The sequence below is a fragment of the Canis lupus genome, chromosome 30 (genome assembly GCF_003254725.2).
Source record: "Canis lupus dingo isolate Sandy chromosome 30, ASM325472v2, whole genome shotgun sequence".
NCBI classification, from domain to species: Eukaryota; Metazoa; Chordata; class Mammalia; order Carnivora; family Canidae; genus Canis; species Canis lupus.
In genome coordinates, this window is record NC_064272.1 from 22363258 (window position 1) to 22388334 (window position 25077).

At 33.6% G+C, this 25077-nt stretch overlaps 2 protein-coding genes across 10 annotated transcripts in view; both read left to right on the plus strand.

Annotated features, from left to right (window-relative positions):
* The window catches only part of TCF12 (transcription factor 12), a 367303-nt gene that overhangs the window by 50583 nt on the left and 291643 nt on the right, over positions 1-25077 (plus strand). The gene's annotated exons all lie outside the window — the stretch shown is intronic.
* On the plus strand, positions 13206-15730 carry LOC112675874 (GTP-binding nuclear protein Ran-like). Its single transcript, XM_025472688.3, has one exon. It carries the CDS (start codon positions 14676-14678, stop codon positions 15375-15377), a length of 702 nt encoding a protein of 233 aa, XP_025328473.1. The 5' UTR covers positions 13206-14675; the 3' UTR covers positions 15378-15730.

Consider the following 25077-nt stretch of genomic DNA (forward strand, 5'->3'; position numbering starts at 1 on the left):
AGAAATGAGAGAAAGCAAATATTGGCTCTTTATCCCAGAATTTTGCTCTTGTGGGAAAGATAGAAAGGGTACTGTAGCTGTGGGATGGTGGGGAGAGGTAAGTGGGTCCGAAGTAGTTTTTAATTTTTTATATTTTTTAAGATTGAGAGTTAATATAGCATGTTACAGGAGGGAGGGAGGAGGAAGAATTGCTTGAGCTGAGAGGATAGACCCAAGTTGCATAGGTAGAGAGAATAGCTTTGGCTAAGAGCAAGGGCAGCTCATGGTAGCAGGAAAGAAAGTGAAGTGCAATAGATTATCTGTATGGTTCATGTTTTAGAAATATAGAAGTGTAAATACTGTTACAGTCTTTACTACTTTCTCTCTACATGACTTTTATTAAATTTAATAATAAACTTGTGACTATCATAGTACTGATATTGAAAGGTGTTGAGGAGCTATAAAATGTTTCTACATAAAGTTAAACTGTTGAAATATATTTATTTAAATAATTTTGCCCTTCATACAAAGTCAGTGTCTGTCTGTATGGTTCCATGAATTATTAATTGTTGGACAGAAATTTTCAGATAATACTTGTAAATCACATCCTAATATGCATTAGCTTGCTTACATAACTAGTATAAATAATCATTGTCAATTTCATATGATTAGACCAGTTAAGTTTTAGCGTGGTCACTTAATGGTGGTTGACTACGGATGTGTTGTAAATTTCAAGAGTAGATATAGAGTGGAAGGAACTTTAAACTACAACTAGTCTGTCTCATTTTGCAAATTAGATTTTTGTTTAATATCATGCAGACAGAACAGTGTAATAGAATAGGAAAAAACAGATAGAGACATAAGAACATATGGAAATTTGGCACATGATAAATCTGGCATCTCAGAGCACTAGGTAAAATGAGCTTTTTAAGAAATGGTTAACCATTTGGAAAAAAGATAAAATTAAATTCATACCTCATATCATATAGAAAAACTGCAAATGAATCAGAGATCTAGAGAGAAGAAAGAAATTCTACAAATAGGAACAGAAGACATGGATGAATTCTGTAATCAGGGTATAAAGTTTTCTCTATGACTCAAAAATCTATATGCAACAAAAGGAAAGGCAGATAAATTTGACTCTGTAAAAGTGTAAAGTAAGACTTTTGTATGGCAAAAACAAACAAAAACCCACTAATAACAAAAATAAATAGATATAAAGCTGAAAGAATAAAAAAAAAAAAAGCTGAAAGAATATTTTGCATTATATATCACAGATAAAGGACCAGTATCCCTCCTATATGAAGAATCTTTAAAAATAGAGTGTGAAAAGACAAGACCAAATTGAAAGAGCTGCAGTAGGCAAAAGATATGGACAGTTTTCACAATAAACTATAACTTTCTTTATTTGAAAAGAAACTCACTTTCACTTATCATAAGAGAAGCCCAAGTTAAAATTTACACTGAGATACGAAAAGCATATGTACGTAAAATGAATAGAAACTATTATATTCTGTGTTAATACAAACTTTCCACATTAATTCACAACCATTGCATCCTGCACTCTTGTATATATGCATTGCTAATTAATATTTAGATCAATGATGCCACAGGGAAAGTTAACTAATCTTACACTGAACAGTGCCCTGATTATATGTTGTCACATTCAGAGTTATTTTGTTTGTGCTTGTTATTAGAGCTGGAATAGAAGGTGATGTGGCAATTTATAATAATGAAAATCAAGTTAAGAGATTAATTATATTGTTGGCAATGTAAAATGGTATAAACTGCTTTGGAAAACAGCTTGGCAGTTCCTCAAAAGGTTAATCATAAAGTTACCATATAACTTTACCATACCATATAACTTTAAAGTTACCAATTCCACTCCTAAGTATTCCATGAAAATTGAGAACATGTCCACTCAAAAACTTGAACATGAGTATTTATAGCAGCTTTATTTGTAATAGACAAAAATTAAACCAGAGGTCTGTCACTGGATCAATGTATAAAGCATTGTATATCCATACAGTGGAGTATTATTTGGCGATTAAAAAGATAAAAATAGAGTACTGAAACATGCTTACAATATCGATGAACCTTAAAAACGTGCTAAGTGAAAGAAACCAGTCACAAAAGTTCACGTTATTATATGATTCCTTTATATGAAATGTCCAGAATAGGGAAATCTGTAAAGATAGAAAGTAGATTAGTGGTTACCAAGGCTTGGGGCAGGGCAGATAATGGACAGTAGATTGTAGGGGAACAGGTGAATGACTGAATGGATATGGATTTTTTGGAGGTACTGTGTGATGAAAATGTTCTGAAATTTGATAGTGGGATTTAATGGTTGCATAGCTGTGAAATATTAATAACTATTGAATCGTACTCTTTAAATATGTGAATTATATGAAGTTGTTATAAAAGAAGTGAGTTACTATATGTAGTGACTAACAGTAAATTTTTTTCCTGTCACTAAAATGTCTGTGACCCCTTCCTGTGCATTGCTGGTGAGAATGCAGATTGCTGTCACAAAAACTTTGAAAGGACTTTGCCAGGTATCTGACAAAACAAGATTTGCATTTTTGACCCAGCATTGCATTCTGGCATTTTACCCTGAAGATTTGCTCCAGCAATACAAATATACATATGGACAAGATTCTTCATTGCAGCCTTATTTGTAATTGCAAAATATTGGAAACAATCTGTCAATACAGAACAAAGTGCTTAAGAAAACTGTAGTGCATCCACACACGATACAGGTATAGAAAAGAGTGAGACAGCCTCTATAAATTGATAAGGAGCAATTTCTAGAATTATATGTTTGTGTACACATAAACATATGTGCCTAAACATGGGCAACGTACAAAAGAGTAGCCATACTATATACTACCTTATCTATAAGAAAGAAGGCAACATAAAGTATATGTATATCTGCAAATGAAATACAGGAAACTAAACCAGAAAACGCAGACATAGTAATAAAAACAGGGTAGAAAGAATGAGGAGTGGGCATGGGATTAAAGTAGGGGAGCAGGTTATGACATTACTGAGTATACCTTCTTGTATGATTCTGACACTTGGAAATATGTTCATGTTTCACATGTTAAAATCTGTGAAGTTACAGAAAAATGAAACAAAAACGGACTAAAACAAACAAATGAACTCAGCTGATTTCAGTGAGTAACACAATTACATGTGGGTTGTGTAACTTTATTATTTTTTAAGATTTTATTTATTTATTAGAGAGTGTGAATGGAGTTTAGGGGGCAGATGGAGAGAGAGAGAATTTTAAGCAGCCACCAGGGCTCAATCCCAGGACCCATGACCTGAGCTGAAACCAGGGACTGAATGCTTAACTGACTAAGCCACCCAGGTCCCCAACGCAAGTTAACTTTAGAACATAGTATTTGGACTACATACCTCAGGGTTGAAGTATTTTATGGGTAACGGAAGCCAGATTTCTTATTGTTGGAGGAGACACTTTTAAATATGAAAAGGAAGACTGGAAGGACAAAATCCTATAGTGTTCAATTAGAATTTGAAGTATCAATATTAACTCATTTTCTTTCCTTCCATATGTGCATGTGTCTATCCATCCATCTGTCTGTCCATCTAAGAAATAGTTATAGGTGAGATGTGTGTATATGAATATACATGTATGAACACGTGTGTGTGTATATATGAATTTGTTTCATACATTTCTATACCATTTTCCCTTGCACAGATCTGCTTCCTAGCTGATTTTTAGGCAATAATTTTATCATTAATTAAACTTGCTAGGTAAGATATTATGAAATTATTTAGATGCTATTTTTGTTTTTGTAGTCGAGCCATTTACACGATGTATTTATTAAATACATTTCCTATAATATTAGACTTCTGGTTGTTTAGTTGTGAATAATAGTGATCTCCTTTAAACATACTTAGTTTAATTTTGTAATGGTTCCTTCAGATTTTCTTTTAAAAAAAGTTTGCAATATTGATAAAATGTTAGTAAAGGACCGCCTATAGCAAACGTGCTATAGCTTACGTGCAAGTGGAAAACACATCTGTAGCTATCTTTTTGTGATTAATAGATTAAATTCATTTTAACATTTGGATTTGTGTACCAGCATCTAGCTGTGGCCACGACCTAATAATAATTAGGATATGGTAACAGGTCATTTAAAATATTAGTAATCAGGGATCCCTGGGTGGCGCAGCGGTATGGCGCCTGCCTTTGGCCCAGGGCGCGATCCTGGAGACCCGGGATCGAATCCCACGTCAGGCTCCCAGTGCATGGAGCCTGCTTCTCCCTCTGCCTGTGTCTCTGCCTCTCTCTCTCTTTCTCTCTCTGTGACTATCATAAATAAATAAAACTTAAAAAATAAAAATAAAAAAAAAATTAGTAATCAAGTTGCTTTTATCTCTAGTTGAAAAAATTTAGTCTAAATAAAAAATTGAAGGTATATTGGAATTTGCTAGTAAACCCTACTTAAATATCATATTAAAAGTATATAATTATATATATAGTTATAATCCTACTCCCACATTTTGTATATAATCATATTGCTATACTGTGAGAAAAAAAATTTGTGAACTGAAGGTATTTTAATGATTGTCAATTAATGATGTAATAATTGAATTTTAGTGATTTCAAGTTATTAGAATCCACTGTAAAAAAATTTGAATTACCTGATAAAATCTGCTTTTCTCTATAATCTGTGTGAACATATTAAAAATAAAATATGTTGGTAATGAAAAACTGGCTTTTTTATTTCCTGTTGTTTAACATGAAGCAATTCTAAGAGTTTATGGCAGATAATGGACACACAGCTAATTGCAAATAAAAATTTTAATAAAAGTGTAGAATTCAATTTTTAAAGTTTTTTTTTTGCATCTAAATTGATGTCTCTACACATTAATTTCTCATTAAAAGTAATCAAAGATACTTGGAAAAAAGGGCCAATCTCCTATTTGAGGCAGGTGATTTTCCAAATAAGCCTGAAACATCTTGTTTTATGAGATAATGAGGAAGCTTCAAAGACTATAGAATCTTGTCAGAAAGACTTAGGGTCCAATTTGAAGAGCTTTCTACTGGCCAAAAATGGGACAATTTGAGCTTCAATAAAGATAATGCCTACAATGGATTGAGACAGAATATATATGTTTAAGTATGTGAGTTCATAATGACTCCTAAAAAATTACTGGTCATAGTGGTGGAGGATGCTAATAAACTAATTATTATTTTTGAAAGTAGAAAGATTTGAGTGTTTATCTTGCTTTTCCTCTAAGAGCAATACCATTATGCAGCTAAATAATAGATGAAAAGTTTCTTTTTATAGAACTATTCTAGCTAATATAAGCAAAAAGATTTATAAAATTAGAGTATTACCATTTTTGTAGACCCTAATAAATTAATGTAATTGAATATCATGGATACTAACACCAGAGAAAGACAGCCAGAACATTTGCCTCCTAATAGAAGACAAAATACTACTCTGGAGTAGTCTTGCTTACCACCCCTAGACAAAAAGAATTGAACTTCAATCTGATAAAACATCTAAATTCAACTACTAATTTATAGAAAATACAGAAGAGGAAAATGTTAATTAATAGCAAGTAGATACAGTCAGAAAAATTTAGACTGGGAAACTTGACAGAACAACTCATCAGTTTCTTTCCTTTTCCCTACAAAAAAAAAAAAATCTCAAAAAACAAAAGGGAAACATTTTACAATTTAAAATAATTAAAATTACATATAATTAAAAACCCAGATTCTTATTTGCACTAGCCACATTTCAGGTGCTCAATAGCCACATGTGGCTAGTGGCTACCATATTTGACACTGCAAATATATAACATTTACATTATTGCAGAAAGTTCTGTTGCATAGGTAAGTTAGTTTCATGGACTTCCCTAACAAATTACCACCAACTGGGTGGCATAAAATACACTTATTCCTTCTCCGTTCTGGAGGCCAGAAGTTTAAAATCAAGGTGTTGGTAGGGCCTCTTCTAGCTTCTTTGGCACCCTGATGTTTCTTGGTTTGTGGCAGCATACCTCCAGTCTCTGCCTCCATGTTTACATAGCCTGTTCCTTTATGTCTCAGTGTCTCAGATTTCTGTTTCCTCTTTCTTATAAGGACACCAGTCTTTGGATGAAGGGGCCATTCTAAATCCTGCTTGGTCTTATTTTGAGATTTTTAACTACATCTGCAAAGACCCTATTTCCAAATAGGGTCACACATTCAGAGATACTGGATGTTAAGACTTGGGCATGATTTTTTGGGGAGAAATAATTTTAATTTACTACTTTAATGTGCTACTAAAAAAAGAGATTGAAGAGACATATAGGGACGCCTGGATGGCTCAGTGGTTGAATGTCTGCCTTTGGCTCAGGTTGTGATCCCGGAGTCCGGGGATTGAGTTCTACATCAGGCTTCCAGCATGGGGCCTGCTTCTCTCTCTGCCTATGTCTCTGCCTCTCTTTCTGTGTCTCTCATGAATAAATAAAATCTTTAAAAAATGTATAAGGACAAACTACATGTTTGGGAAAGTGTTTGCAGTTGTGTAACAGTGGGTTGAGAGCTTAATACATACAGAGCCTTTAAAAAAGTTGTCAAAGAAAAAAAATCTCTGTTTAGAAATAGAAAAACCAGAAAAGGACACATAGATGGTATTTACCAAAGAAAGGCAACTGGCCAAGGTGCATATGGAAAATGGTTTTTAAAAAGAGACCATAATTAGAAAATGGCTAATTAGGGATGCCTGAGTGGCTCAGCAGTTGAGAGTCTGCCTTCGGCTCAGGGTGTGATCCTGGGCTCCGGGATTGAGTCCCACACTGGGATCTTTGCAGGAAGCCTGCTTCTCCCTCTGCCTCTCTCTCTCTCTCTCTCTGTATGTGTGTCTCTCAAGAATAAATAAATAAAATCTTAAAAAAAAAGAAAATGGCTAATTAAAGAAAAATTTGGCACTCTTAGAATAAAAACTATATATAGAGAGAAGGGGTTGGGGGAGAGAAGAAGGAAGGAGGGAGTGGGAGAGAAAGTAAACTGTTAGTATACATATGTAGTTACACTGGTAACTTTGTTGTTTTTTTGTATTTTGGATTATTTATTTTTAAAGTAATATTTTAGAGTAAGCTGAAGTTTGTAAAATTCAACAAATGGGAAAAGGGTAGTCGATTTTTGGTAATTGAGTTTATTGATTAACTGTTAGAAATTTGTACATGGTTTAACATCTTGTCTATACTGATTGTTGAGATACTTATCTAGAGGTTATTAAACTTTGGCACAAATCAGAATCACCTAGAGGGCTTGTTAAAATAAATACTGCTTGACCCCATCCCCAGAGTTTTTGATTCAGTGGATTTAGGTTGGGGCAGAAGATTTGTCTTTCTAACAAGTTCCCCTTGTTTCTAACAAGTTCCAATGCTCCTGTTGCGGAAACCTACCTTGATAGCCACTGCTCTATAATTAAAAAGAGAACAGAAAAGATATATGTATGTGTAGGAACTAAGATCTGTCTTTGATGCACAAGAAAGTTCTCAGTTTAGGAGTAGTTAAATGTAATTTAGAAAACATTGACTTGTTTTATAGAGAATTGTTGGGAACCTTTCACATTCTGTTTGTAACTTACACAGCTTCGTTATGTAGGTTGGTGATTTCATTGGTTTAGGTCTAGCTTTTCTGAATAAAATGGGGCTTTTTGTAGTGTACTGTATCAAATAGCAGTGTTATTTAGATGAATGAGAGTAAACCTCAGAGTAAGTGGAAATAGTGAAAAGAACAAGTGGTGTAAAGAAAAAGTCTCGGGATCCCTGGGTGGCGCAGCGGTTTGGCGCCTGCCTTTGGCCCAGGGCACGATCCTGGAGACCTGGGATCGAATCCCACGTCGGGCTCCCGGTGCATGGAGCCTGCTTCTCCCTCTGCCTGTGTCTCTGCCTCTCTCTCTCTATCTGTGTGTGACTATCATAAATAAATAAAAATTAAAAAAAAAAAAGTCTCATTCTCTGCATATAAAATTAAGCAGGCCAAACAAAGCAATGCATTTTTTAGGGAGACATATTTAGTACAATTATTTTTAAATAGCAAAGGAATGATAAAGCTTAATACAATGCTGTGGTTACCTTCTAGGGGATAGTATACATGCACGATATAAATATTCTTTTTTTAGAGTATTGAGTAAGACTAACAAAATAATAAAGTAAAATGCTCTATTTCCTTCATAGGAAAAAATCCAAATAAGAGTAAAACTCCCTAGGCTCTTTAGGTGAGCCTGTTGAATAACCTAGGCCAGCACTGTCTGACAGAATTTCTGCAGTGATGAAAGTTTTTTTGTTTTGTTTTTATCTGTGCTATCAAATATGGCTAATAAGTATTTGAAATGTGGCTAGTTCAATGAGGAACTGAATTTTAATTATTTAAAATTTATATGTAAACAGGCACATGTGCCTGTTATCTACTGTATTGGACACTGTAACTCTAGGCACTTTAGAACATGGGTTCTCCCTTGAGTTCTTTCTTGATCTATTAGTATTTCTCCCATGGAATATTCAGTTTGGTTTGCTTTTATGTTTATGTTTTGCTTAGTATATTAAGTCACTGATTTTTGAGAGCTATCTTGTGTCTTTTGTCTCCTTCTTCTGCTTCTTATGTTTATTGGTACCAGTTTGATTTACTTTCTTTCTCATGCCTTATATTCCTAAAATGAAGTCTTCAGGATCAGAAGCTCTACTGTACTATAAAGATTATTGAAAGCATAATAATATATACTCATTATTTGAAATTCTTTATAAAATCACTTTTTTGTATGTCAGAGTTGTATTACTTTGATTTTCTGTTGACTTTTTAAAAAATACCTCTCCATTGACTTTTCTGAGCCCCCAAACAAAATTCTTAGTAATTAATTTAGTTAATACATTGAGTCATTTTGTAAATATTGTGAACCATGCATTCCAGAGAAATGAGGAATGATATAGGAGATAGACTGTGACTTATGATGTGAGTACATATTTCTACTTTATTTTGTCACTTGATGGTAATGGAGGTTATGCATCAAAATTCTTAGCATTGTTCCTATTACTGTATAAATGTTTTAAATTTAATTTCAAAAGGGACTTGTGATATAGAACTTAAAAAAAAAAAAGACAACCCAATTGAAAAAAAAAGACAAAGGATCAAAAGAGAATGGCCAACAACACTTGTAAATATGCTCAGTGTCATTAAAATTGTTATCAGAGAAATTCAAGTTAAAACCACAATGAGACAACATTGCATGTGGATTAGAATGGCTAAATTAAAGACAACACTGGCAAATGATAATTCCAAGTGTTCCTGAGGATATGGAGCAATTGGAACTCTTACATGTTGCAAGTAGAAATGAAAAATGACACAACCATCCTGGAAATCAGTTTGGCATTTTCTTATAAAGTCAACATACACTTACCATATGACTCGACATTCTTACTACCTGGAATTTATCCAAGAGAAATGAAACATGTGTACACAATTTTTTGTTGTTCATAGTGGCCTTGTTCATAATAATACTAAATGGGAAACAAGCTAAATATTAACTGGTGAATAAATTTTTAAAAATCATGCCACAATATAGATACACTACATCCATATGAAGGAAAATTATTCAGCAACAGAAAGGAATCAATACATGCTTACATGGTTGGAATCTCAAACCATCAAGCCAAGGGAAAAAAGCACTACATATGGTATGAGTCCATTTACATGAAACTTCTCTATCCTAATGATTCTCATATCCTTTCTGCTACCTATTTAATTTTAATACACTAATATCCTTGGTTGGTAGCTTATTATAGTGCTAGATGTTTCCAAATGTCCGATACTTGTCATACAATACTTAGAATATCATTTTTAGATTTTTAGAGTTAAACTGCATATGAATAGATGCTAATTTAAACCTTAAGTTTTTTGTTATTTGTAGGGAATAAAAATAGCTGTGAGAGTATAAATTGTTACAGTAAAGGCTCACATGTTTGCCAAAAAAAAAAAAGCCACTTAGGCTGGCTCAAGTAAAGATAGATGTGGGGTATCCAACATGAATACAAATACAGTTCGGTCTTATAGGCATTGAAAAATAGGAATAGAATCTGTTTTTTCTGTCCTTTTAGGGACCCATAATGCTTCTTAAATTCAGGTTCCCAGGTGGATGTCTACTTTTTGCTCCTGTTCCTTTTACAGACCAGCTTCCTTTACTTATCGCTTTGCCCAAATTTACAAGACCTCCACACTAAGCATTATCTTTGTGTCTCACTCTTGGGTCTAACTTAGAGGAGAGCATTTGATTATGATTAAGCCAGTGGATTAATTAGTTTTGAATTGGCCACCCATATCTCATCCAATTGTTCCGGATTAGGGCATAATGTTAATTCATACAAACAAGTCTGTCTAGATTTTTTCATTGCCTTCAGTTCTAGTGTAATCTTTATTTTTGAAAGACTGTGATTTTTTTCTGTTATTCCAGCTGAGGAGTACGTGCCATCTTCTTGAGACTTGATCTGTTGTTTTTTTTTTTTCTTTTCTCTTTTCTTTTCTTCTTGTAAGTAGGCTCCACATCCAGCATGGAGCCCAACATAGGGTTTGAACTCATGGCCCTGCATTTTTTGCTTTTCTTTTTGAATTTAACTTTTGAACTTTCATACAAATATTTGAAGCTATAATTTTATACATAAGCATCCTTTGTACACATTTCTACTAAATTTTAATTTTTGAACTAAAATTGATCTTTTTTTTTTACATTAACCCAAGTTTATGTTGGTAAGTCATTATTAAGTGATTAGTATGGAGGAAATGTGCCTGTTACTTGTGTAATCATGAATCAATGTATTTTTTTCCCCCAAATCAACTTAACAGGTTTATTGTTTAGACGTCAGACATTTTGTGCTTTAAAGTTATGTTACTTTCTGAAATTAATTCTTTTGGGAAATCCAAAAATGATTATTTTGTTTCTCAGTTGAGACAGATATATGCTACTGACTGTAAGACACCTACTATTAAATAAAATACTCATATTTGGATGACTATGTTATTAGATGGGTGAGTACCCTACTTAAATTTTCTATTGGCACTTTACATTAAGACAACCATCACCAAAATTAGCTCTTCAAAAAGGTGGCTGGCAAATATATATTATTTACTCTATGAATATGAATGATGTAGTATAGTTCTGAATTCTGGAATTTAAAAAATGTCACTCACATATTGTTTTGGAGGAAAGCATATATATTCATTTTTTCCTCAGGTTATATTTCAGCTTTGCAAAAGCAGTACATGGATAAATACAGAAAGTTAAAGTTAAAAAAATTTTAAAAAATAAGAAATTAAAAATATCATATTTCTACCACCCAGAGATGACACCATTAATACTGTAGTATATGTTTGAGATGTTTTTCTGTATGTATATATGTACACATGTATTTCTTTACTAAAACTGTATCCTACTATTGTACGTGTTATTTTAGTATATGCTTTTTTCAATTAAGAGTTTTGGCTTTTCCATGTTAGCAGTTTTTTATCTTATCTAATACCCAGTACATGCTCCCATTTTTCAGCTTTCTGAAAAATACTATTTACAGTTGATCTGTCCAGACTGGGTCCAATCCAAGATGACTCATTGCATTTAATAATTATTTCCCCTTATGTCTTTAATTTAACTTAGTTCTCCCTGGCCACTCATACCTTTTTCATGGCACAGATTTTTGATTAGGCCTTGCCTTCTACTCTGCATATTTGATTTTGAGCGTAACAGGAGGGCATGTCTGATTGCTTCCTGTTGGTGCCATTTAGCTTTTTTCACCATATCTTGTATCATTTTTCTCTCAGCTCTCTATATTTTAAATAAGTGTATAATTTTAAGTATAGCTAAATTAATCTTTCAACCAGATCAGTATGGTAACTATAAATATTGAATGATTTTAATTCTTGTCTTCCTTTTTGCTCAAAGACTGGGAAAGAAAGATGAGTTTTCATGAATTATCTATGTATAAATTTCCTAGTTTAGAATACATTAATAAAAAGGAAATACAGATTCATTTATATCCACAAATGCTATTATCTTTAGTCTTTGGTAATCTTTTTTTTTTTAATTTTACTTATTTATTCATGAGAGAGACAGAGAGAGAGAGAGGCAGAGACACAGGCAGAGGAAGAAGCAGGCTCCATGCAGGGAGCCTGAAGTGGGACTTGAGCCTGGGTCTCCAGGATCATGCCCTGGGCTAAAGGCTGTGCTAAACTGCTGAGCCACCTGGGCTGCCCTAGTCTTTGGTAATCTACTTGAGTGTAAATTCAAGTTACTTCTAGAGTTTTCTTTATAAATATTTAACAAAACATTTAAATTAATATTTTCTTTAAAAATGATGTAAACTAGGTACAATGCTCAATTGTTTGCTTTCTTTACCTCATAATAATGTAACTGTAATTGATCAAAACAGAAAGTTTTAATTAAAGAATCAAGTCTTAAAATTCACATTACCACATTTTTTCAGTTTTAGGAAGTGCATAATATTGCTTAGTGCAACATGTTTTAATTATTATTTTCTGGTACATCGATTATTATAGTTGACATACAGGTTACATTAGTTTAAGGTGTACATTATTTTTGGTGATTTTACAAGTCCTTACATTTGTGCTGTGCTCCCTGCAAGTGTAGCTATTATCAGTCACCATACAATGATGCTATTACAGTACCACTGACTATATTTCCTATCCTGTACCTGTTATCCCTGTGACTTATTCATTGCATAACTAGAAGCCTGTATCTTCTATTCCCCTTCATTTTCCCATCCCCCCAGCACCCTCCCCTCTGGCAGCCTGTTCTCTGCTTATGGTTCTCTTTCTGCTTTTTTGCTCGTTTTTTCAATTGTTTCGTTTTTTAGATTCCACATCTAAAAGTGAAATCGTAATGGTATTTGCCTTTCCCTATCTTATTTCACTTGGCATAATATACTCTAGGGCCATCCATGTTATTGCAGATGGCAAGATCTCATCCTTTTTATGGCTGAGTAATATTCCTCTGTGTGTATGTGTGTGTGTGTGTGTGTGTGTGTGTGTGTGTGTGTAAGAAATATATTACATCCTCTTTAGTTTTCATTTGTCGATGGACACTTAGGTTGCTTCCATATTCTGGCTACTATAAAGCTGCAGTAAACATAGGAATACATATATCTTTTCAATTTAGTGTTTGGTTTCTTTGGGTAAATACCCAGAAGTGGAATTACTGCACATATTGTATTTCTATTAAGTTTTTGAGGACTGTCCATACTGATTTCCACGATTTCCACAGTGGCTGCATCTATTTACGTTCCTGCTGATAGTGCATGAGGGTTTCTTTTATTCTGCATCCTCACCAACACTTATTATTTCTTGTCTTTTTCATTCTGGCCATTCAGAAAGGTGTTAAGGTGATATGTCATTGTGGTTTTGATTTGCATTTCTCTGATGGTTAGTGATGTTGAGTCTTTTCACATGTGTCTTGGCCATCTGTATGTCTCCTTTGGAAAAATGTTTATTTCTTAACCAGATTATTTGGGTTTTGTGGTGTGTAATTATGTAAGTTCTTTATATGTTTTGGATATTAAAAGCTTTTTATTTTGGAGTAGTCCCAATAGTTTATTTTTGCTTTTGTTTCTCTTGCTGGTGGAGATCTATCTAGAAATATGTTGCAATGGCCCTTGTCAAAGACATTATTGCCTATGTTTTCTTCTAGGATTGTTGTATGTATCTTCTTCTAAGAGTTTTATGTTTTAATGATTATTTAAGAAAACTAATTCCTGAAAGATTTGACATTTTTGGCATAATATGTATTTGGATTCTACTACTTCTCATTTTTCTCTGTAATTGGGAAAGTGCTGATAGGTTGTGTCACACTAGATCTTAGGATGCAGATGTCCATCTACAAACTACTAAAAGATAGAAATATGAATAGATGTATCTAAAAACATACAAAGTATGAATCTTGAAGCTTCTGTGAAAATCTCATTAGTGATTTTACAGTTGTGGAGTTAGACTTTATGGGGAAAAACAAGTTTGGGCAGCTAAAATTGCAAACACAAGTCCTTTTATAGTTTTATGAGTTTTAACCCAAAATAATAAAGAAGACTCTAGACAAGTAATTTATGAAAATTTTACAAATTTCCGATTAGGTGAGCACCATTCGGTTAATTTCTGTTTATTTTACTTGTTTATTTGTTTACTTTATTTCTGGTTACTAAAAACATTTGAAAACTCCCTCCCCCAAAGTTTCGGTGGAGTGGTCATATTCATTTTTGCGTCAAACTGAGTGGTTTATGTCTTCTCCTTAGTTCAGATGGATGAGCTTTTAACTGTTTACTTAAGTACAAATTTTTATTCATACTCATGATTTAAATGAATTACCCATATTTCTTAGTAATGGGCCAAATTGCTCTCATCTACTTTGGTTATTGGCCCCCAACCATCCTTAAAAATATGCTATTGTTTTAGGAAGTAAGGGATGAAAGGGGCACCTGTACTATAGCAACTGTGATGGGAGGTTGCCTAGTTTACCAGAAATTCTTGGGATTTCATAGTCCTTCCACCAAAGTCCAAGCATTATTTATTTGTATTTGAATATTCTTAGTAGTATAGGCCAGCCTCAAGTTAGAGCACTGACTGTTTTAGAGGAAATTAATCTTAGTGCAGGGCATGATGAACAGTGATAAAGAATATGGAATGTGGAGTCAGACGGGCCAGAGACGCTTCTGGAAGCACCAGCGCTATGGCTGCCCAGGGAGAGCCCCAAGTCCAGTTCAAGCTGGTGCTGGTTGGCGACGGCGGCACCAGCAAGACCACGTTCGTGAAGCGTCACCTGACGGGTGAATTCGAGAAGAAGTATGTAGCCACTCTGGGCATGGATGTCCACCCCCTCATGTTCCACACCAACAGGGGCCCCATCAAGTTTAACGTGTGGGACACTGCTGGCCAGGAGAAGTTCGGTGGGCTCCAGGACGGCTACTACATCCAAGCCCAGTGTACCATTATAATGTTCGACGTAATGTCAAGGGTTACTTACAAGAATGTGCCTAACTGGCATAGAGATCTGGTACGAGTGTGTGAGAACATCCCCATTGTGCTGTGTGGCAATAAAGTGGATATTAAGGACAAAAAAGTTAAGGCAAAATCTATTGTCTTCCACCGAAAGAAGAACCTTCAGTACTATGACATTTCTGCCAAAAGTAACTACAATTTTGAGAAGCCGTTCCTGTGGCTTGCTAGAAAACTAATTGGAGACCCTAACCTGGAGCCTGTCGCCATGCCTGCTCTTTCCCCCCCAGAGTTGGTCATGGATCCAGCTCTGGCAGCACAGTACGAGCACGATCTAGAGGTTGCTCAGACGACCACGCTCCCGGATGAGGATGATGACCTGTGAGAATTGCAGCTGGAGGCCAGCGTCAGAAGTCTAGTATTATAGGCAACTGTCCTGTGATGTCAGTGGTGCAGTGTGTTTGCCACTTTTATTATATAGCTGAGCAGAACATGTGCTTAATCTTTGGGATGCTGAAGGAGATGAATGGGCTTCGGAGTGAATGTGGCAGTTTAAACAGTACCTTCATTTTTCTGGACCTGCATACTTAGCTGTTTTGGAACGCAGTTGTTTCCTTCCTGAGTTTCAGATAATGAGACTGCTACAGTCCCATCACAATATCCAGTGGTGAAATCTCGTTTGTCACTGTCATTCCCATTCCTTTTCATTTAGAATCAGAATAAAGTTGTATTTCAAATTAAAAAAAAATATGGAATGTGTTGGAGGGAAAGACGGTAATACAAGTTAACCTCCAGATGGGCAGAGCTCAGAAAATACTCATTTCAGTTACATTTTGGAAACATCCATCTTCTAATCCTTCTAAATGCTAACTTGGAAACTATTGGTTTGGAAGGTATTTTTTTCATGAGAAAGTGTGGACATTATACAACTTAATGGTTTTCTATAAAATAACACATTTTTACCTATGATCCTAGCAAGTAAGAAGCCTGAAAATGATTGTCTCCTTCCAGATCTAATCTTTATTCCACCATGCACACCCCTGGGTCTCCTAAAGGTTCACTCCACCCTATAAATTCTCAGTGTTGATTTAAAAATACAAAGGAAAGAAAAAGGCAGGGATTCAATTTAAGGGAATATGGGAATAGAGGAGCTGATCGGAAGGAAAGCTGAAAAAGCCAGGTATTAATCCAGTGTTTACACAGTAATGAGAGTGATTTCTTTATGTGGTTAGTAAATTTTCTATGATGGAGATTTCTGAAAAGAAAGTTCTGAAATTATTTGAAAGTGGCAACAGAAATTAAGTATTAAGCTTTTCAAGGAGACAATTTTGAAGAACAGCATAGTTTTGGTATAAGTGTTGACATGCTTATTTAGAAAAGAATTAGTCTTGGTACAGATCATATTAAATGGTTTAAAATAGCCGGTGAGTAGAACAGCTGTTGGACGCAATTCATGATTCCATGATGAAGTACAGAACTCTTGGTCTAGTTTTCAGGATCAAGTTGAGTTTTCTGTGCCTTTGACTTCTGTCACCTTCTACGTCAAACGCTTTGGGACTTGTTGAAGTCTCAGAAATAACAGTGTAGAAGAATTAGGGATGACTAGTTTAATAAAAGTAAGAATGGGCTCATGCATTTTAAGGTCAGGTATTACACATTCTGTAGCATCTGAAACAAAATTGAAGTGTCTAGTGTTTATGAGATGGCAGCTTAAAAGAACAGACTTTACTGCTTCTGCGATAGTAATTATACAGCAACAATCTGGCTTGCTGGAAAAATGAAAGGGAAGACTAGCTGAGTAGACCTAAGTCCATTTCATTTACATGTAAGATATTCCTGCCATAGATAGATCATGGTATAAATTGAGTGGAAATGGACACTGCCTGTATTTCCAGAAGCTCATGGTTATATTATTTTATAAACCATGTAATCCTTTTTTTGAAGGTACTTTTTTTAATAACCTAAGTAACAATAGGCCCTAGTTTCCTTATTATTAAGAATTTCAAAGGATAACAAAGACAAAGCAAATCAAGACTTCAAGTTAAAAAAAAAAAGACTACAAGTATAGCCAACTATAGCTAGGGCTATTGTATAAATAATCAGTTGAAATAAACTGCTCAAAAAGCTAAAGGGTTGATTTTTTTTTTTTTTTTAAAGAGTAGACTTGGGTTGAAGCCATCAGTGGTATGAAAAAATTAGAATGAAATTCTCATAATGTACACCAAGAGTAAAAGCCTAAATAATCATTAGAAAGCTTTTGCATTCATAGAAAGTTATTTCTTTAATAGTTTTGCCATGGATTTTGTTTATCTTTTATCAAGATCTGTTTTCAATCTTTTATCCTTTTCATTCTAACTTCTGTCTTGTAATATTCAAAAGTTGTTATTAAAATTAATGAGAATTTTCTCTATTAAAATCACTACAGACTGTTTCTGGGAATATTTTAATTTTATTTACTTATTTATTTCTGGTAATATTTTTTATTTCTGGGAATAAAGTATACTTGTAATATAATCACAGCTTTTTAGTAAATGAATTTATTCCCTTCCTTATAGGGAAATATCCTTGGTTTTATACTTTTCAAAAGTATAGTATTATGTATTATTTCACACATATTCTTAGCAAGTGTTTACCTCAACCTGTTCCTTTTTTAAATACACAGGTATGTTCATGCATTACTACCTGATATTCCAAACATAATCACCTTTACAAGTACACATTTATCCTTTAGTATAAAAAGAATAGTTCCTTTAATTGCTGAATTTCACCGAATACTCGGTGAACATCTTTTCCCCCCAAATGTTTTTGAACTGATCATTTATCATAATAGTCTACATGTGTTTTTAATTCCAGTTATATTTATTTTGTTTACTCCTTCAGTAAATATTTTGGAATGTCTTCTTTTTGTTCCTTTCTACAGAAAAGTTAAGAATCTTTATATCTTACACTTTTCTTTAGTTTTTCATGGTAGTATGAGAATTGAGAAGTATAAAGACATTTAAACTTCAATGTTGCATTATTTTATTTAGAGTGTTTGCTTAGTGTATAAACTCCAGGTTCTCTTCTGTGTTTGCTATAAGTTAACCTAGTTGTCTAATAGAATTATCTGTGAAGGATAAGGTTATAATCAAAGCAGATACCCAGTTATGATAATAAGATGGAGATTAAAAGTTCTTAAAAGACTAAGTCCCATTGTTTTCTGATTTTCTTAGACTCTGTGATCAACTAGAATGAAAAGCTACAAGTCTATATAATATCAAGTATATTTTAAAATAACATGTGCTTTAAAAAGGTAAAAATCCCAATCTCAATAAATAGTCGATAAATATTTAATTGAATATCCACTATATTTCTAGATCTGTCTGAATGCCATCGGACATTCAAAGACTATTAAATGTTTTTTTGCCTTTAAGGACATTATGGTCCTTTCTGAAGAGACGAGATTAATAGCTGTGAAAGAATTAGAATTTATGAGTTTTAGAGTAAGTGACATGAGGTTCATGAGAGTGGTAAAAATGGAAGGATTTGAAGCTATTGCTCATGTGATTTTGATTTGAGCTTACACATCAAAGGAAATGATGTAAGATCTGTTCTATTTATTTTAGATAATAGATTGAATTACTTTTCTGGGACTGTTCATAGATTTTACACTAGTCTTAGAATTTTAAAATCCTAAGAGAATAATACTTGGTTAAATATTATTTAAATATTATTTAAATATTAAATAATACTTGGTTAAAATTATATTGTTAAATGCTCTCGTAAGAATGTTTTATAGAAAGGTATGCCCCTGGGACGCCTGGGTGTCTCATCGGTTGAGCGTCTCTGACGCCTCTGGCTTGGGGCATGGTCCTAGGGTCTAGGATCGAGTCCTGCATTGGGCTGTCTGTGAGGAGCCTGCTTCTCCCTCTCCTTTGTCTCTGCCTCTCTCTCTGTATGTCTCTCATGAATAAGTTTTTTAAAAAAAGGGATGTCCATATCAAAATAGTTTGTTATTTTGTTTTAAAAAATGTTTTATTATCTTTCTATGTGTGTGTGTGCTTCTGTACCTTTGCTCATGCTGTGCCCTCTGTTCATAATGCCATTCTCTGACACCTTAGGCTTAGCAGTTTCTCAACACCCACATCCTATTCCACATTCTAGTGACAACCACAGATCAGTTGTCATGTCATCTGTGAACATGATCTCCAATTTCAGTCTTTATTTTTTTCTGTAAGATTTTGTTCATCCTGCCAATCATGTTTGGTTATTTACTCATGTGACTCTCCTCTTTCACATATGTGCTTTTCTTGAGGATAGATATTATTTATGTATGTATTTGGAGTACCTTGCATAATACTGACCACATGGTAGATAGATGTTTAATAAATTATTGAATTACCTAAATTCTTAATAGTCAGAGCTGGAGTTTGGTTTTTGACATTTCTGGAAGATTAGGCTACTAGATGGTTATCACTTTTATGGATTTATCTATGTTGAGAGCTACAAATTTTCATCTTTCTGTATTTTCAGTAATCAGGGCCAATGGTGATTCATCTAACAACATGAATTTATATGTCAGTTGATAAGACTAAATTCATCAGTTTGCTGAAATAATAAGTTTCAAACAGATTTCTTTTTACAGATAATTTTTATATATATGCATATACTTTTTTTTTACCAATTCTAATTTAGGTATAATTTATTATATCATTTATTTAGCAAATGTTTATTGCATGTCTACTAAGCTCCAGTCTTTGGAAATATAGTGGTGAGCAGAGCACATATAAGTCCATGGAGCTGATTAAAAAGTGAAAAGAATTAACGAAGTAAAGTATGATTATGCTGAATAATTAAAAATTTTAAGCATCTTGGGTGATATCATTAAATTTAATTTAGATAATCACATTTTATATCTAATGTATTTACAAAGCTATAAGCAGGTTTAGAATCCTTATGCTTTAAAAAATATAGGTAAATTCAAATTTTCTATTCATTTTTATGATGATTACATCTATTACAGATATAATTATAGATTTCCATAAAATCAGTAATTAGCCTGTTGAATTTCAGGGGCTGGTTTGCCTAGTAATGACATACTATTTGCTTCATTTACTTTTGTGAATGAAGTAGCCAAGTCCTTCAGTTTCAGACAAATTTGCAAAATTAACTTCAGTAGATATGAAAACATATTACTGCTTTAAGTGTTATATTATTATATTTTTAAAGAAAGAAAACCCTATATATCTTAATTATGTAGTACGTACTTTTAATGTTTTGAGAGGAAGAATGCATTCTATATAGAAAACCGATGAAATGGAATCTTCTTGAATAGTGATTTAATTGGTTTAATTCAAAACAAAATCTTACCTGAGAGATAAAACAGTATCTCCTCTAATCCCAAAGTAACTGCTAATGGAAAATTTTTTTATGGTCCATCTTATAATTCATCGTCTGGTTTTCTTGCTATGGATATGCCTTCTGAATTATCTTCAGGTAGGTATTATATATGTTGTAGGTTGTAGATAGTCTGGGATTAAAATAGATAGCTCTACAAATGAGTTATATACAGTTAATATAGAATGACTATAGAGTATGAAGGTCAAATGGCATATTTGAAAGCAGAGTCAGAAAAATAAAACATTGTTATTAATGTGAAGTTGTTATTAGAAATAATAGTAGTAGTAAGAATTTGGGAAATTTTCAAGATTCAAGATTCCTGGCTTGAATATTTTCTGTGCACTTTAATGCGTATTATTCAGCTTTCTTCTGTTACTTCTGTTTCTCCTAGTCTCTCTTTTGGCTGCTATTGCTGCCTGTGGTCCAGGGTAAGCCTTCATTGGCTAAAGGGAGATTAATAAGCATTAAAGAGAGGAGTTAAAAACATAAACCTTATTGTGACTCCTTACCCTCCTCTCTTCTTTTAGTATTTATGGAAGGTTGCAATTAATGAAAGCTGTAGAGGGGAACAGATAATTATGTAAATCGGGCAGCCTGGGTGGTTCAGTGGTTTAGGGCCGCCTTCGGCCCAGGGTGTGATCCTGGAGTCCCACATTGGGCTCCCTGCATGGAGCCTATTTCTCCCTCTGCCTGTGTCCGTGCCTCTCTCTGTGTCTCTCATGAATAAATAAATAAAATCTTAAAAAATAATTATATATATAAATCATATATTTTTAATATAAAAGTATTACTGGGTGGCTCATTTAGTTAAACGTTCAACTCCTGGGTTCAGGGTCTTGAGATTGAGCTCTGCATCGGGTTCTGCTCTCCGTGCAGAGTCTGCTTGAGCCTCCCTCCCTCCCTCCCTACCCCTTTGCCTCTACACCTGCTCTCTCACACGCAAGTGCATGTGTGCTCTCAAATAAATAAGTAAAATCTTTAAAATAAAAATACTACTCTACAATTCCTTAGCTCCAAACCTTAAGGTTGGATTTGCTTTAGAATCCAGAATTTCTTGAATTTTAAAAACTGAATTAGCCAACTATACTATATATTATGTAACATTTCCCAGAGGGATCTATGGGTAAAACCTTAAATACCTGAATTGAAACATATTGACATGCACATCATGTGAGATAAATGAGGGCTATAATTATCTTTATTTCAATTCATTTCAGGTTTTACCTAGTGGTAAACTTATGTAAAACTGTGGTTTTCAGAAATTTTTGGAGTTTAGAATTTTTGAATAAGAGATTTGGACCTCTTGGTCTTTGTTTTAATATTCCCAAGGATCTGTAAAAACCTATTTCTGTGAAGATGTATTATTCTTTTGTTCTGATTGTAATGAATCATATGTGTCTGGTTGAGATGATGTGTATATACAGAAACATTTATGTGGTATGCACACATGTACATATACATATATACAAATTTAGGGAAGCATGTACACATTGCGTTTGGGTGTTTGTGAGAGAGACTGAGGAAAAATTGTGTGTATGTAGATGATAGGGACAGGGAATGGTGAACTGGGTCTGTTTATCTGTGTTTCATCCTTGTGCTTGCTTAGGTTTGGTTACTAACTTGGTGTGAAATAAAATCTTAATTGTAGTTCACAGCTTTGTTAGCACATAAGGTCATCATTGACAAAGTCTGTCGACATAGATAAAATCTGGAAATTCTGTGTAAACTTACAATCTGAACATTCTGTGTGCCGTACAAAATGACAGTAAAAAATTTTAAAGTTAACATAGAGTTCGTTAAACTACTGTTTTACTACGTTAAACTACTGTTTTACTAATCCTTAAGCAGTATGAAATTATTTTTAAAGATTTATTTATTTATTTAGTGAGAGAGCAGGAGAGGCAGAGGGAGAGATAATCTAAAGTAGACTCTCTTCTGAGGTAGAGCCTGACACAGGGTTCAACCCCAGGACCCCCAGATTCTGACTTGAGTCAGAATCAAGAGTCAACCAGCTCCACCATGCAGGCGCCCAAGTATGAAATATTTTTGATGGTATATAGGCACCCAAAGAAGCCATTTCACTTTGCCTATTTAATAATTAGTACACAGACTATGGTTCAAGACAGGAAGTGACAAATATCTGAGCCAGCTGGAATGGTAATAGGTATTTAGGTAAGCAGAAACTAATGATCCATATTGGAAATAGGCCAGGGCATTGGGGATTAACACCCTTCTATTATGAAAAGTCCCATGAGATCTCAGGAGACCTCAAGAGGCTTGCACTTTTGTTTGTAAGAACCTTTGTAAGATTATTCTAAGACACTGTGAAAATACTCAAACTTTCATATTGTTCAACTATGTAAATATTAGTAAATGTGGTAGAAATTACCTTTCTACTCAGTTGCATAAACTAAATATCATATGAAATCAGAGGAAATGAAGTCTTCTCTTGGGTTGGAATGTTGTATCTTTTTTTGGCAATATTCACAATCTTTAGTATTTCTTTTTTTTCCCTCCAAATTTCTATTTGAATTTTAGTTAGCCAGCATACCGTGTAATATTGATTTCAGGAACAATCTTCATTATTTCTTAAATTTAATGTCCCAGATCTTTATAGACATTACTGTATGAGAAGCTACACTTTCATACCCTTCCAGTGCTTCTGTGATGCTTTTCTCCAAACTCTGTGCTCTTTGCTGACAATAGCAATTGTGTGTACTTTGTGAGGTCAATAAATGCTGATTTCTGCAAGAAAAAAGCTCTTAGGAAGTGAGCTTAGACATCGTGAAGAGGAAGCACTAAGAATGAGGCAATTGAATGAAGAGTATTGCAAAGGCCTGTTTAAAAGTGTGAGTCAAAAGCTAAATTAATATTTCCCTTGGGTCTACCAATCTTCATATGTATATTATGATTTATTTTTTCTTACCTGGTGAGTTTATCCAGATATGTACTTGGTAGCAAGTTGGCATTATTAAATTCCCTTGCTTTTTTCATTCCAAAAAAGCTAAATTAGTGTACATGTAACTATAGTACTTATTTTCATAGAAGTATATAAATAAACTTGAGCCATGTAATTTAAGGTTATAAAATAGATGGCAGTTAGTGAAGAAAACCTTGTCTTTAGAGTGTATTTTTACTCTATGATGCCTAGTTCATAAAATCTATTTTTTATTATTCATTTTAAGATACAAAGCTTAGGAATTCTATAATCTGTTTAATTCTGAACAATTATTTATTGTGTTTAAATGAGGAGCTCAACAATTAAAAAGTTATATCTTGCAGTTTTTCTTAAACGATAGAATTTAGAAGCTATGTGTGGTAAAACCAACAGGACCAACTGTGAGCCTGAGGAAATTTCAGTTATGAGGTTTTAATTTTTTATTAATTTAAACTGTATGTTTTACAGAGTGGGCAGAAAGGGAAGAGGAACAATCTGAAATTATGCCAAACAATTTTCAATCTTTTGTCAGCCTTTTGTGATGCTATAGATGACTGGAATTTGAAACTTGAAATCTGAAAGATTTGTGTTTCAGATGTTTCACATACTGTTAGGTTTTTCCACATGGCTTAAGTTCTTTATAGAAAGAATTTTTAAAACCCATAGCATGAGCACAAGATCATATTTATTCTATAGGACTGGAAAACCAGTGATCTGTTTTCTAAAAAGATGAAAGTGTGATTTTATTCAACATTATAAATAATTTGCCTTATAGTACTGCTTACATTTCAGTTTTCTGATGCGTGTACTATCAATGTTGACTAAAATTAACTGAATATGTTCACAGAACCAGAGGAAAAAATTGAGCTTGTGTTGCTCAATAATATTTAAATGCTACTTTTTAAAATAAAACTTTACCCTTATAGACTGTTATGTATGATCTGTGTTTCCATGAGGAAATGTTGATTAAGTAGTTTCCATTTTGGTATTACAGTATGTCCTGTTGTAAGTTGCTGACTGTGGAAAAATCTTTACAGTCAAAAAAGCAGCTCAGCTTAAACCCCTGGTATTTATTATGGCAGACACCAGAAATAGAAATCTACCAGCAGTTTTATAATCTATTGAATTCCTGCATATCTTTTGAAGTAAATTAGTTTTAAAAGTTTTTAAAAGAGGCTGTTGACTATAGAACTGAGTTAGTTACTTTGCATATCCTTATACACAAAGGTTCTTTTTTACTTCATTTACTAAATACATGTCTACAGTTTTTTCTTTTTTAAAGGAAGCCCTAGCCTACAGTAAGTGACAAAATTGTCTCTGTTTAGTGTATCTGTGAGAGATGTTGGTAACCTACAAAATACATTAATTAAATAAAACTTTGGTAAGACATTTGTATGGAATATTTAGCAGGACAGACTTACTCTGGAAGAAACAAAAAGTCTTCAAAGTCTTAAATAAGTAACTTGCTTTTGGAATTTTTGAGGATATTTGACGATCCTTGAAAACAGAAAAAAGAATTTGAGTTTGTAATATTAGTTTACCTAAGTAAGATAAATTTTTGAGGATAACACTTGAATTTTGGTGTCTACTTGCAAAGTGCAATAATTCGATAGTGATATTAAGCTTGCCTTTAAATGATTACTGACAGAGGCTGTGGAATGTGGTTGGTGTTTTCTGAATAAAAAGTTTCTCAGTGTTTGCTGCTTTCATCTAGAAGAAAGGGAGAGGAGGAAAACTCTTATAACTGGTACTTTATATGAAATTAGGA

Bases quoted from the DNA above. Each gene is read 5' to 3' on its own strand.
- LOC112675874 (XM_025472688.3), top strand. From the start codon at position 14,676: ATGGAATGTGGAGTCAGACGGGCCAGAGACGCTTCTGGAAGCACCAGC.